Source organism: Calidris pugnax, unplaced genomic scaffold, assembly GCF_001431845.1.
Source record: "Calidris pugnax isolate Ruff unplaced genomic scaffold, ASM143184v1 scaffold123, whole genome shotgun sequence".
NCBI classification, from domain to species: domain Eukaryota; kingdom Metazoa; phylum Chordata; class Aves; order Charadriiformes; family Scolopacidae; genus Calidris; species Calidris pugnax.
This window is the reverse complement of record NW_015090876.1, coordinates 2,540,947-2,556,237: the sequence shown is the minus strand read 5'-3', so window position 1 is coordinate 2,556,237 and position 15,291 is coordinate 2,540,947. Positions and strand designations below refer to the sequence as shown.

The following is a 15,291-nucleotide window of genomic DNA, read 5'->3' as shown; positions in this document are numbered from 1 at the left end:
TTAACGAGGGACCTACAAACAGAGCCACGATGTTAGAGAGATTGTAAATAGAGACTTGGGGGGTTGTTTTACTTTAATATAAGCAATATAAGCTTAGCTAAGAGGAACAAAAAAATAACTGAACTAGAAGCTTAGCAGAGGAATCGATCAAAAGTTAATCTAATTAGCCTTTAATCAAGCAAAAAAAGTTCTCAATGCAAGCGAGATACTTTGACTCTTCCTCTTCATAGCACAATAACAAAACACACGGCAAACCAGGCTGTGAAATATTATTGCAAAGCAGCTAAAAGACACAGCAGTAACTAATTAATCACAATTAAGCTGCATTTTCATTTATATTCTACAAGCAGGTAAACCAAAGGCAAACTTCAAAGCACCAGAAATGTCCTCATTGCTTTCAGCACCAGCTTTGAACAAGCAGGACAGCTGCTGGCCTTTCTGAGCCTCCACAGGCGTTTTTAACTACAATCATTGCGATATTTGCAAATCTGTTTTCCCCTGCCCTTAGCAGAAGACCCACTACCCCTTTAGGGCTCCTTCAGCTGAACTTTATGTCCTTTTTTTTTTTTCCTATAAATGCTAAAGCAGCATGAAAAGGCAGCACCCTGTATTCCTCACGGCAGCGTCACATCCCTCAGGGATCTGATGAGACGTCAGACCACTGAAGGCAGAGCAGCAGCTCCTGGGTTTCACCAGAAGCCAGGCTGACTCTGCAACGATGAAAAAAAAGTTAATCAAACGTCTGGTCAATGTGATTCATGTGAACGTCTCTGTTTGTGGCCCGCACATACAGAATGATTCATTTCCACTTCTGTGTGCAGGAGCCCAGCATCAGATAAGAGCTTATCAGAATATTCTGCATATTTTCCAAAACAGCTCAAACATGTAACACTCATTTAAGCAAAGACAGGCTCGGAGGCTCCGGTGACCTCCCCACAAACCAGTTTACTGTTGGTATGAACCCTGTGTCCGTGTGGGCTGTGTAAAAACAACCAGTTATCAATCGTTACTAAGAAACTGGCTCTGTGACAAACTAATTACTCCTCAGGATTCCACCCATTAGCACAGGAGGAAGCAGATATAGAAAATAAATTTATAATCAAGGCTCTATTCAGCTCCTGCAGTAACAAAACCTGCTCCAGAAGTCGTGTTTTCTTCCTGTGCTGGACAAGATTTTTATAAATGTATGCACTGATGGAGGGCTGTAAGAAAACTTTACAAATCTGTTTAAAAAAACCAACCCAAACAAACAAACAAAACCCAACCCAGTAATTGCTGGCTGGCAAGTGATTTGATACACTGCTATTAGTAAGCACTGGTATTTATTTCAGTGTCATTTATTTGGCTGTAGTCCCTGGAATTTGTACAAATCCTAACCACAGCTTCGCAAAATATCAGGGACTGGACCCCGTGAGCTAACGGGGGAAGGTGTAACTTCAGGTATGGTTTTGTAACGGGTTAAAGAGCCCTGGTTTAGAGAGTCCTGGTTGATGGAGGTTCTGGAGTCCTTGGCACATTTCTTTCCCCAAACCCAAGCATCCCAGCAGAAAGCGTTAATGGTCATCACTGGATTTGGGAGTTTGATGGAAGGATTATTCCATACACAGAGGTGCAATGAGGAGCCTAATAAGAGAAGCCATAGACAATTTTGATGAATAAGGGGTAAAACTCCCTGTCAATGCTAAGGCGGAGCGGGGAACAGCACACAACAAGCAATAGATGGGCAAATCACAGAATCACGTGGGGTTGGAAGGGACCTCTGGAGATCATCTCCCCCAACCCCCTGCCAGAGCAGGTCCACCCAGAGCAGGTCCCACAGGAACGTGTCCAGGTGGGGTTTGAATGTCTCCAGAGAAGGAGACTCCACCACCTCCCTGGGCAGCCTCTGCCAGGGCTCTGCCACCTTCACAGCAAAGAAGTTCCTCCTCATGTTTAGGTGGAACTTCTTATATTCAAGTTTGTGCCCATTCCCTCTTGTCCTGTCCCTGGGCACCACTGAGAAAAGACCGGCCCCGTCCTCCTGACACCCACCCTTTCAGTATTTATAGGTGTTGATCAGATCCCCCCTCAGCCTTCTCTTCTCCAGGCTAAAAAGCCCCAAGTCCCTCAGCCTTTCCTCATCAGAGAGATGCTCCAGGTCCCTCATCTTTGTAGCCCTCTGCAGTCCCCTCTCCAGCAGTTCCCTGTCCTTCTGGAACTGGGGAGCCCAGAACTGGACCCAGTGCTCCAGATGGGGCCTCCCCAGGGCAGAGCAGAGGGGCAGGATGACCTCAGATCTCATTCATACCTGTACAATGCCTCTTCATTAATTCCAAGCCCTTGGTAAAGGAAAACCCCTACTCCAAATCTCCCAGTCTAATAATAGCCACCCTTGGATCAGCATTAATATTGTACTTGCCCTTCTGAAGCGTTCAAGTAAAATACTTTACTCAGACATTATACATATAATAATAAGATGCAATCAGTAAATATGAAAGTTCATCCAAGAGGCAGCAAGAAAATGGCATTTCCTTCACCAAGCAATAGAAACTAAAAGCTGCAGGAGTGTCAAGAACAAGATGTCTCAGACTTTTGCTGACAATTATCAGCAAGATATCTGTTTGTCTCCAACGGATGTGACAAATTTTGAAGCCATTTCAGCCTTTAGTGCAACTCTACCGGGGGGCCGATTTTCGCCCTCCGAACTCCAAACACAAAGCAGTTTTATGCTCCTTCTTATAAATCTTATCTGAGAAAGAACTGTGTCAATATTTCTGCGTTTACTGGAAATCCCTGCAGTCCCAGCCCGTTTCACAAGAGTTTCCTACCCGGGCGACGTGATGTCCTGTTGATCCGGCACCGGGTCAGCTTTCACTGGTGTTTCTAATAGGAAGTGGCATTATATTCGAGTTTCCAGGAAAACCACCATCTGTGCCTCCTGTCAGTCTTTGCAACTGGCAGAAAAACCTCCCTGGGGAATGGCTTCGTGCTGCCAAACCCCGGCAGCGTCCCCTGTCACAAGCCCTCGGCCGGGGCCAAGCCAACAAACAGCAGGTTTCTGACGCTCTGTCCCCGGGATAATTCAGTCTGCAATATCTAGAATAGGGGTAATTTGCATTAATTGTGATTGGCGAGAAGTTGTCTTTACTGAAGTGGACCAGGAGCCCGACATTGGGCTCATGGACATTCCCTACCTGGGACCCAAGCAACTCCAGAACGCTGGGAATGCAGAGATCCAGCCTCTTGCTGTCCCCCGAGAGGTGCAAACAGATTATTTGCACCTCTATAATAACAGATTATTATTAGATTACCCGATCTAAACAAATAAATTAGCTTAACAGAGACATCTACGATAGAACTGTCATGTAATTATCTTTTTTCTCAAATATTAAAAAGGCCTTAGCCGAGAAACTTAAATTTGTCTCCATGATCTGATTATCTTGGCACCAAAAAAAAAAGAAAATATAAACATTTTTTTCCCCACTGATTTGTTGTTTTACAGTTTAAGTGTCTGTAGACACTGGGGGGAAAAGCCCCTATAAATATCAGAAAGATCTTTCAGTGCAATCGCCCACCTTGTGTATTCAACTCCTTACGTCACAAATCGTGCAGAATGGGCAGGAGTGGGCAAGAGTCGGATGACATCAAAGGGGGTTTTTTTATTAATTGTTGTTCTGCTGCTCCTAAAGCAAGTTCATACTGCAGAGGGAATGGGCTGAGAGGACCAAAGCCCGAGCCTAAGGAGGAGGGTGAAGGAGCAGGAGCAGGAGCCTGCTCTTCCCACCACCCCTCAGCCAGGCTGGCAGACTCCCTGGCTCTTGCTTTTCCATTTCCACTCTGAAAACATCCAAGACAATGCTACTTTATACATCAATTATCCCTGTAATTCGGTCATGGCTCCTTTCACATTACATTGCCCTGAATTAACCACGTTATAAAATGGAACCGATATAAATTATAAACGTCCCACCCGTCAAACTGGTCAACGGTTGCACCACAGAGACATAAATGACAGGGTTGGAAGGGGCCTGTTCTTCAGCCCAGCACCCAGTTTCAAGCAGGATTTTCTTCTCCAGTAATGTCTAAAGCATTTTATCTGAGCTGTATCATTATATTATAAACAGCAGCAACTCAGCAACTGCATAAGGAAAGCAGATTCTGACACCTACTTTCCTGCACTGTGGCATTTTTTCCCCCCCTCACATCCAACCTGGGTGATCGAGTTTTGCTTTTCTGTGTATCCAGCCAACAAGGTGGTAAACCTAAAAAAGTGTCCTTTTCCCCAGATTGGGAGGTAACAGCAGCGTGACCTTCATTCTCTCGCACTTAAGACCTCAGAGCAGGTTCCCCATCAGGTACAACTCATCACAGCTCGGCTATTTCCCAGAAATACCCACCTTCCATTATTTAAAGTTTTAAGAATTAATCCATAAGTATTATTTATCGTGTCTTCCAAAAAAAAAGCCCCTTTCAAGCCCCGATGAGCAGCTGATCATCTACAAAGTCCTGGTCGACGCCACACTTGTGGCTGAGCTCTCCAGGTTGGAGACTCCTCTCCTTGGCAACAGCTTTATTGGCTTCATATGGCTTATAATGAAATTACAGCTCGTGAAAACATCTATCGAGAGGTTAGATTATTAGATAAGAGCTATTTCACATATAGACAGTAATAAAGCAGGTAGATAAATCATTTCTTGGCTAAAAGAAAAAAAATCTGCAGAGCAGGAGATGGTGCTACAGCTGGATAAAGGTTTGGGAGGTTTTTTAAGTCAAATAAAATAATCAGAGCATAGAATGGTCGTGTTTGGAACCAGCAACCGACCTGCTCTGCCACTTGGTGCTCTTTTATGAACGAAAAAGGCTGCAAAAGCCTGGCTGCAGCTGCAGTCTCCGAAACACAACAAAGCAACACTTCGTATTTTCTCACTAAAGTTCATCTTATACGTCTTTTCTTAGACAATCTTTGCCACCAAGCAGTCCTCTCTTTTTGTGTAGCGTTCTAAGGGGCTCTCCATAAGTGCTTCATGCAAATTTTTATCTAAATAAAACCACCTCCAACTTTTAGGACATGCAAAGCACCTGGCCTTTGGCCAAGTGTCAGAATTCTGAAAGTACTTTTACTCCCATCCCTTTCCTGCTTTGCTGTTTCCTCAGTGAACTTCATGATTAAAGTCCTTGTAAAGTTTTAAGGCAGCACAGACTCGATGCCACGCTTTCTACCACGCAGTTATCCACAGCACACACGAATTCCCATCCCTGGACTATGCACCCAATAGGAATTCTCTGCCATTTGGGAGTTGCAGTGATTTTATAATATTCATAACAAATTGTTAAATACAAACAAAGAAGCACACACCTTGGCGAAAAAAAACAAACCACAGTCAGAGTAACCAACCCAAATGCCTTTCTAGCATTTCTCTGGGATTTATTCCATAAACACCTGCTTCATTTTTAATTAAGGGACTTTTCATTAGTCTTCATTTGCTATGGAATAACACCTCAGAGCCTCTAAATATAAGACAAATTATTCCAAAAAAGTAAGGCAGCTCTCAGTTCTGGTTGACAGCATCAGTTAAAAACATCCTTTGAAGGCAATAACTTTAGCTCATTGATCTGATCAGTTTCCATCTAAACAGCAGAACAGATCTAAACCCCAGCACAGAATTCAGTATGGGATAAACAATCAACCTACAGTTCAAGAAATGACCAGTTTTAAAGGTAGAGAATATTCACACTCACATCCATCAATTGTGAGTGACACGCAAATCATCTGAGAATAATCAACTTTTCCCAAAAGGAAACCGACTGGAATCCCTAAAGCCATTACAAAATAAGGGTCATGTTGTAATGCTTTTTCACAACGCCACAACAATCCCCAAATTCAACGTAAATGCTCAGAAACTTTCCTTCTGTGCTCATTACACACCCTGGTAAGCCCTACAAGCACCTGGGTACAGAAATTTTTAAATACTGGAGGACATATAAAAAATGAAAAACATATAAACATATATAAAAATGAAACCTGGGTGCTACACATTCCCTTCCCAGGTTAAAAATAAACCCCGTGCTCTTGACCCCGAGCTGTTGACTGCGCTCGCGGGGAATGGATGGTCCTCTCCGATGTCCCCACAGGACCCTGGCACAGGTGACACCACCACAACAAACCCTCCCGCTCCCCAGCCCGGGGCTTTTCAGCCCTAAATCTGAAACCCAGCGCCAGCCCAAGCGGCTGCGACCGGGGAAGGGAGGAGCCAGAAACTTGGGACTCTCTTGGAGAGGAAAAACAAGTGCCGTTGAGGGCAGGGCAGCGGAGAGGCTGCCCCGCAGCCCAGCACCATGTTCTCCAGCAGCAACCAGCCAGGGATTGGGAGTGGGCTCGGTGGCCGGGAATCGTGGCTCGGCCAAGGCGAGGGGCTCCGGCAGCACCCCGGAATGTAAAAACCCCAATTACAGGTAGGAAGGAGGGTGGGCAGCAGGGCTGGGGGGGGGAAAAAGGCAGGCTGGGGAGCCACGGTGAGAAACCCCCGGCCGTTTGACTCCTGACTCTGATTTTTAACCTGATAAAAGTGTGAGAGCAGCCGAGAGTCCGGGAGGGCTGGGGGGGGTAAACAGGGACTGCAGCCATCCCGGGGCTGAGAAACAGCGTCCGAGAGGGAAAGGGGTTGGTTTAGATCCACGGACTCAAAACTGCAGCATCCCAAACATCCTAGGGACATACCTAGAACTGCCCTAAAAATGACAAAAGACGGGGCTGGGAGGAAATGCTGATCAGGGCACCCGCACGGGGCAGCGCCGCCGCAGGTGAGCGGCACCTAAAAACCAGATTTCTACATTAGCGGCAAAAGTACCTCCTCGGGTAGCTTAGGAATCGTCAACAAAACCTCTTCAGGAAATACTTCTGATTTGGATTTTATTTTTGCTCCTGTCAGAGGTAAGTTTTGTCATTTCCTGAGATTTCATTGTGTTACGCAGTATTGTCTCCCATTTCTAGCAGTAGAATAGAATTGCTTTATTTAACTGCATTTGGAGGACGCAAATTAAAAAGAAAAAAAAGGGGGGGGGGGGGGAATTTCTAAAAATACTTGTGAAACCAGTCATCCCCCTGCTCTATAAAATGTAAAGTGTGGTAGCAGAGACACAAATATCCCAGCAGGTACTCTGTGGCTGATGTAATTCACTCTGGAGCAATCAAAGGTACGTGCTCCAGGAGAAACCTCCCCAGTGGCACGGGGTGACTGTACCCCCGCCTGCCCTTACTCACCCTGGCGTGCGCTCTCTCTAATGCATATATTTGCAATACCCAGTTCCAGTCTGCTGCTCCACTTCAATCGAGCCATAGCAGCTCAATGAGATGTAATTTATTTGCCTTCCACCCTGCAAAACAGCTTTTTTAAATAAAAAAACCCAACAACCCCTAAACTTTCCTAAAAACTTAAAACCACAGATGCTTCCTGACAATAAAACCCAGGGTGTTTTTGGTGCTTAAAAAATAGGATGAGGGCTGAAAGACAAGCTAAAGCTATCATACTTTCTATACATATGCAATACTACAGGTAAAGAACTGATGGGAAACAAAAAAAAGTAAGGTTTTTTTTTTCCACAAAGATGAAAGAAAACTTTGAAAACAACAGAACTGTGTCTTGTGCTGCTGCCACCGCAGTCACTTATCTGAGGAAACCCAGCGCGTGACAGTGGAATAACAATTTGTTTGCCCAGATAAAACGCCTGTATTTTTAGCCTCTTTCTGGCACGCAAAAGAAATGTGAGGGGAAATTAAAAAAAATGGAAGTTGACACGATTCTGGACCAAATTTTGCCCTGTGGCTGAGGGGTGAAAGGGTTAGTGCCGGGGAGATGCAACCACGTAACCCCCCCGCCCCCCCGTGCGCTCACCAACCCCACGGCGTGTAATTTCCCCACGTGGTTCCTATTTTTGCTCCTGTCAGAGGTAAGTTTTGTCATTTCCTGAGATTTCATTGTGTTACGCAGTATTGTCTCCCATTTCTAGCAGTAGAATAGAACTGCTTTATTTAACTGCATTTAGAGGACGCAAATTAAAAAGAAAAAAAAGGGGGGGGGGGGGGTAATTTCTAAAAATACTTGTGAAACCAGTCATCCCCCTGCTCTATAAAATGTAAAGTGTGGTAGCAGAGACACAAATATCCCAGCAGGTACTCTGTGGCTGATGTAATTCACTCTGGAGCAATCAAAGGTACGTGCTCCAGGAGAAACCTCCCCAGTGGCACGGGGTGACTGTACCCCCGCCTGCCCTTACTCACCCTGGCGTGCGCTCTCTCTAATGCATATATTTGCAATACCCAGTTCCAGTCTGCTGCTCCACTTCAATCGAGCCATAGCAGCTCAATGAGATGTAATTTATTTGCCTTCCACCCTGCAAAACAGCTTTTTTAAATAAAAAAAACCCAACAACCCCAAACTTTCCTAAAAACTTAAAACCACAGATGCTTCCTGACAATAAAACCCAGGGTGTTTTCGGTGCTTAAAAAATAGGATGAGGGCTGAAAGACAAGCTAAAGCTATCATACTTTCTATACATATGCAATACTACAGGTAAAGAACTGATGGGAAACAAAAAAAAGTAAGGTTTTTTTTTTCCACAAAGATGAAAGAAAACTTTGAAAACAACAGAACTGTGTCTTGTGCTGCTGCCACCGCAGTCACTTATCTGAGGAAACCCAGCGCGTGACAGTGGAATAACAATTTGTTTGCCCAGATAAAACGCCTGTATTTTTAGCCTCTTTCTGGCACGCAAAAGAAATGTGAGGGGAAATTAAAAAAAATGGAAGTTGACACGATTCTGGACCAAATTTTGCCCTGTGGCTGAGGGGTGAAAGGGTTAGTCCCGGGGAGATGCAACCACATACTCCCCCGCCCCCCCGTGCGCTCACCAACCCCACGGCGTGTAATTTCCCCACGTGGTTCCTGCAGTACAGCATGTTGTCGAGTAACATTCATTTCAGTTGCACAACGTTTGTTGTGGATGGGATTAAATCTCAGTTCTCCCTCTGGAAGGAATGCAGGTACGTGCACGAACGCCTGGGTGCCGGGGGGCGGGAGCACACACGGGGTGTGGGGGGCACACGCGACACGGGGGAAATCACCGGCAGAAAGTCCACGCCGTCCCAGCAAGGGGGCTGGCAGGAATAAAAACCACAGTTCCCGTAAAGACGGGGATGTTTCCAGTTGTACCTCAGAGATTATCTCTTAGTTCTGCATTTTGGAAAGGGGCTCCTCACGACTGCTTTGAAGTTCACCGGTTTCAGTTGAAACGTTATCTCTTTTCTGACGATAAGGCAAAGATAAAGCCGGACAAGGACTGCTGGTGCTAGCACACTCTTCAAAGAATTCGAGCTATTTTGAGAGGAAATGATAGCTAATTCTTGCCTTTTTGGAAAGTCAGGCTGCCCTGATATTAGGTTCCCCTGACTACAGAGGTCCATTGTTTTTTTCAGAACTCAATGGTTATAGGTTGGAGGTCTGAATACAAACTGATCTACAAAAAAACCAAAACCCACCCCTTCGTCTCATTTCCCAGTTTCCTCTGGTCTTTGTCAATGTTATCAGTGATCCATGTACTCCCTCCCACCCCACTGCCTTGGACGTGCCTCTTAAGAAACTACCTGCTCAAGAAGCTTATTGAACACCTTGCAGAACTCTAGTCTCCATCTTACTGCTAAGATTTGTACTCCCTTCTATTCTTCAGCAACTACACTTATATATTATTAGCTATATAAGAGGAACTGTTTAAGAATTAAAAAAAAACAAAACACTGTACTAATCTTCATGTATACTACATTGGTACTTATTTTAAAGATACACAGTTTATGATTAATTTCTGTTGAGTGCCCTGTATCAACTCGCCACTAATTTCATTTAAATTAAAGCTTCAGAACATTTACTAGTCTCGTGAAATTTTGCATCGCAGATGACTTTCTTCTGGACTAAGTAGATCAAAAGGCATTTCAGTCACTGACCTTATATCAATCGATTATGTGAAGTGTGTAATTTCTATCTTTAAAGTGTTTTCCTTGTACTACATTGCATTTCACTTACAATATGAGATTTCAACAATATTTTCACTATTTCTCTCTCTCCAGAACAGCTGGTAACCAGCAGAGAAGAACCAACAGCTGAAATCACTATGTGGAGCTGTGAAACCTTGAACAGCAGCACGGAGAACAGCGAGGAGCAGCGTCTCTGCCATGACTTCCACCTCGTGCTCTCCATCTTCTCCCTCCTCTACCTCATTATTTGTTTCCCGGTTGGGCTGTGCTACAACGGCTTGTTGGTCCTGGTGAACCTCTACAACAAAGCCACCATGACCATGCCAGATGTTTACTTCGTCAACATGGCCATCGCGGGGCTCATCATCAACGCCCTGGCCCCAGTGTACCTCCTAGGCCTCGCCAACACCAAGTGGGCCATCTGGAACTCTAACAACGAAGTTTATATCACTTTGCTGATTTTATTCAACGTCTCCTCGCTGGTTACCATGTACTCTACCACCTTGCTCAGCCTGGACTACTACATAGAGCGTGCTCTGCCCAGGACTTACATGTCGAGCGTGTACAACACCAAGCACGTCTGCGGGTTCATCTGGGGGGGTGCCATGCTCACCAGTTTCTCATCTCTCCTCTTCTACGTCTGCAACCACGTGTCCACCAAAATCATCGAGTGCTCCAAGATGCAGAACAAGGAGGCAGCGGATGCCATTATGGTCTTTATCGGGTACGTGGTCCCAGCCATCGCTGTACTTTATGCACTTACGTTAATTTTGCGGATACGCAAAGAGGCGACGCCACTGGATCAAGACACGGGACGATTGGATCCGTCGGTGCACAGGCTTCTGATCGCCACGGTCTGTACACAGTTCACCCTGTGGACACCCTACTACGTTATTCTCCTGGTGAGCACGTTTACTAACGCGCAGGGAAGGATTGCAGACGAGAATTACAGGCGAATATTACATTTTACCAAGATTTTGTCCAAATTCTTGGCTTTCTCGAGCAGCTTCGTAATGCCCCTGCTCTACAGATACATCAACAAAAACTTTCCCAACAAATTGCGACGTTTGCTTAAAAAGATACACTGTGGGAATCAGGGGTGCTCTCACGAACGCACGGTCGTACAGCAAGTGATGACGTAGGGGTGGACCCCCCTGGGGTGCCCTGTCCCCGCAGAACGGGGACGGTGACCGTGCTGGGACGGGGACGGTGCGGCGCTGGCACCCGGAGGCGTTACTGGGAGTCCCAACCCAGGGGCTGGAACGAGCTTTCCATGACAGTGACATCAAACGGTCTTAATTTCCGACTAGTTAATTACTGAGATCTCGTGAGCCTCCAGCTCCGCGCTGCCGTACCTGTGACACCCAGTACTTCCACTGCACTGAACTGGTTTTAGAGCATAAACTCTGCCTTCGTCATGCCAATATTCCTGCCTGAAGAAATCACTAAGGGGTTTATTGGAGCCTTGGCTGAAGACACAGCACCTTGTATCTTGTATAGAAAAAGGTATTGCCTTATTTTCTGTACAGGGAAGTAACAGTGCTATCCTTGATGAAGAAAATAGTATTTTTCAATGAAGACGATATAGATGATCTTTACTAGAGATCATATTATCCGATTATACATGTCTGAGTAGTAAGTGTTAATTATAAATTAAATTATTTAATTTCTTTCTCCATCACTGAGTCCCCCTCTAAAAGAAGTCTAATTTACCGTTTTCTGAAATTATTTTCTCGCACAAACTAACCTAAGTTTTAATGTTTATGGTAAAGTGATTATTTTTTTTTCTAGATATAACAATTAACAAAAAATGTGTTTTATTTTTCCAGTGCTTTGTTTGCATCCTAAAACATTTCAAGAATTCAGAAATATTTATTAACTAATTCTAAGGGATTCTCTGAGAGATGTTTGTTCCGCGTATTAAAATGAAGGACACAGTGGTTTACAAAGTTAAATCAAAATTTAACTAGTAAAGAATGTCTGGCTAAGTGTTATGGTCCACATATGTTCATGTAACAAGAGTAATTATCTTAAAAATAAATATGTTTATGATTAACATTTTGTATTTTCAAGAGAGATGTTTGCAACAAATGAATTAAAGTCTCTTTAATCTAGGGCATCACTGGAGGTTTGGAAACCATACAAAATCCTGCAATACGTGTAAAATTTTAAACGGGGAATAATATACAGGCACCCCAGGCTTTGTGCCTCCCAATGGGATCTTGAATACACGACAAAATTATAGTTTCTGGATTTTGCAGTGGGGATGAACAAATCCAACCTGTTTTTGCCAAATTTTACTGAGTATATGAAATCCGTAAGATTTTGTGCTGCAGGAAGCAAATCACCTCTAACAGCAAATTAGGGAACACCGACCCAAAACCTGCCTGTTCCTGGGCTGCTGCTGCGTTATTCCTGTCAGAGAGGAGAGAAGTTAAACTGAGACTCTCCCACGGGTCTGGGGGTGGCAAGACACCTTCACCCCCCCCCCGCACCACGGCAGAATCAGTTAATTGCTTTCTCTGTCACAATACAACTCCAATTCCACAGCACTATTTAAAAAATGTGGCTTTTCCAGCCTCTAGTATAGAAAAAACCAAGGAGCAAAACCAGAATAGAACCTTTCCCATCACTTACAGCACAATCTCATCTCATAATTGGTCTTAATTTGACAGCGTGGAGGCAGCTCAAGTTCTAAGTGGGAAGCGGGTGGGGAAGAGCCTTTTTAGATCTTTTCCCTTCTCTGAGACATTATTCAAGTCATTTCATCTCAGCCATCTCCCCTTTTTCTTCGTCATATACAAGCACCTCTAAGTTACCAACATCCTGGTGGAAGACTCCCTGTTAATCTTTACTATTTTAATAGCTTTCCATATTTCATTGAATTTTTTAACCCTTAAACCCCTATAGAGTAAATCTTCTACGGCCTTTTCTGCACCCGAAAACTATATCAATTTATTTCATCGTTTTAGCCTGTTGATGAAAACCATGTTAAGAAATTAAGCTTTTCTTTATCACTGTGCCCGATTCACCCACTAATTTACAGTGCCTCTGTGCTGACACGATACCGGCTGCTTTGGTAACCAGGGGGTTGGTTGCTTGGGTTTTTTCCCCTTTAACTTGAGAGGTTTTCTATTAATTTCTACACTTTTGGAGCGTTCAAGCTCCCTTCCACACAGAAGCTCTTAAGACGGGAATCTTTCCTTACAACTGGCAACCGACCAGGCTCCTCTTCCCATCCCGGCAAAATGAGGTTTCCTAATGCACCACATTAAATCTCTCAGGTAAAAATCTGTTAAAGAAATTCCGCCCCATTATGCAGGAAAAAATTCCAGCAGGGAGGAACTGGCTTATCTGGTGGGAATGGAGGCTCCCAGGGCTGGGCCTCTGCCAGAACAGTGGGGCTGCAGAGCAGCAGGAACCGTGATTTTAACTTCATCTTTGCTGCTTCACTTCTCCTTCTCCCAAGGAATCTGACTTTCTGTCTCCAACAGGACAGTCCCATTTAGTTCTGTTCCTTTCTCTCCATGGTAAATTCCTTAGTTCAGACCACGGCTCTTTTATCATTTATCTTTTTCTCTTGGCTTTTTGCCTTCTCTGTGCTATTTATTTAATTTTTATTTTTCTCCTCTGGTTCTATCCAGGGTACCACTTGGTACCATTCCCCACTCACCTTCACTTCATTAGACTGATTCCTTCACAACGACCCAACCCTTATTCAACCATTTAACATTACAAATGGATTTCTGTAGTAAAATACAAGCTGCTATTTAAAAGGTGGAGAAAGAACAAGTTTTTGTATAATTTACCCTCAATTTTCATTTTTCCCGATATTTTTTATTGCAGCAGAGTTAAGTATGTTGGTGTCTATCCTTGATAATATACTGAACGTGATGACAATCATGGAGAAAAAGAACTCTCATAATTTAATGAATAAGACTGACATCTGCTCAACTTTTTTTAAGAGTTAATTCAATATATTATTTGCCTCAAAGAAAGTGTGCCACGGAGCTGCCCAACTCCTGTTCTCTTAAGGACATTCTGAACTTAATTGCAGCACCCTCACATGGTGCCTCTTAAAAAACAGTATCCCAAAAAGCAAGAACTTTGCAATATTTATATTTTTTTTAAAGTAGATGAGCAAGTGCAGTAAAATACTTAAAGAAGGAGAAATCTTTAAAATACAAAGTTCTCAAGAATGAGCCTTTCCATTTCACGTACCTGAAGGTTTCTGATGACTGTAAATAGGGGCTTATCTATTTCACATTTAAATAAATATGAATAAAATACTGTATATATGCAAGATAAAAATCAGCCTACTGATGTAAAAAAGAATTTGCAAAGAATTTATTAAATTATTTCTCAAAGTGTATGGTTTAAATGTAAACCTTGGAACAGTAAGGTGTACTGTATGTTTCTGTATGTATATACTGTATTCTAGAGAGTTAGCACTCATTAAGTGCCATTATTAACAGTGTTATTTTCTCAAAAAATTAAATTTAATATTTGAGTTGCTCTGTGGCTTATAGCCCTCTTGCTGAACCACCAATTAAGGCAAATCAATGAACTAATAAAAAATGTTGTGCTCTGCTTCTGCTTAAATTATTATCCCAGGGAGCTGGAGACAGGGCCGTGTCGACTCACCCAGCAGAGGTCCCAGCTTCAAGAGTTTTCATTTAGAGAATCGAATTGAGTTGGTCTCAAGACATAATTTCAGTTAATGAAGTGATCAACCCCTAGAAAATTTCTGGTTCTACTAAAGTGAAGAAATATGGCCTTCCATATTATGTCAAAATACTCTAGAAATGGACTTTCTGCAAAGCTTCACAAAGCAACTACTTACTGGTAAATTCTCAATAAAAAATGTTAAAGTGCATTTGGCCATAAAGATGCAAGTTTCGGGTTTTTTTTGGCCTTCTTGATCAAAACCTACTGTAGACAAGGTTAAACCCGTGTTGCATCCCTGAATCAAAACGTAACAAGTTACATGACTCGGATGTCAAATCGGACACGTTAAATTACCCCATTTACCAGGCCATAATTTCGCCGTCATTAAAATCTCATTACAGCGTGACGTTAAGATGGGACTGAGAGCAAAAAAGGACCAGACACACACCCTCCCCACATTTTTTTTGGCAGAATCCCGCAGCTGAAGGCGAGCGTGACCCTGTGCCGCAGGAACAGGAGGTGGTGACGGAGACGAACAGTCACCGTGTCCCTGTCACTTCCCCTCCTTTGTGCTGCCACCAGCGAGATCTCGGAAATCAGCTCCTGCAGAAACTCTCTTA

General features: G+C 43.7%; 1 protein-coding gene across 8 annotated transcripts in view; it reads left to right on the top strand.

Annotated features, from left to right (window-relative positions):
• The window catches only part of GPR146 (G protein-coupled receptor 146), a 47,187-nt gene extending 32,594 nt beyond the window's left edge, over positions 1-14,593 (top strand). Inside the window, exons 1-3 of one of the 8 annotated variants that reach the window (XM_014946239.1) lie at positions 6,100-6,432; positions 6,816-6,910; positions 10,097-14,593. In XM_014946239.1, the coding sequence (XP_014801725.1) occupies positions 10,141-11,145 (1,005 nt within the window). In that variant the 5' untranslated portion in view covers positions 6,100-6,432; positions 6,816-6,910; positions 10,097-10,140 and the 3' untranslated portion in view covers positions 11,146-14,593. Of the gene's footprint in view, positions 1-6,099; positions 6,433-6,815; positions 6,911-7,912; positions 7,927-8,957; positions 9,020-10,096 lie in introns of those variants that run through there. The other 7 variants (XM_014946245.1, XM_014946242.1, XM_014946247.1 and 4 more) reach the window with 7 other exon arrangements.
• The last annotated feature ends 698 nt before the right edge of the window (positions 14,594-15,291 follow it).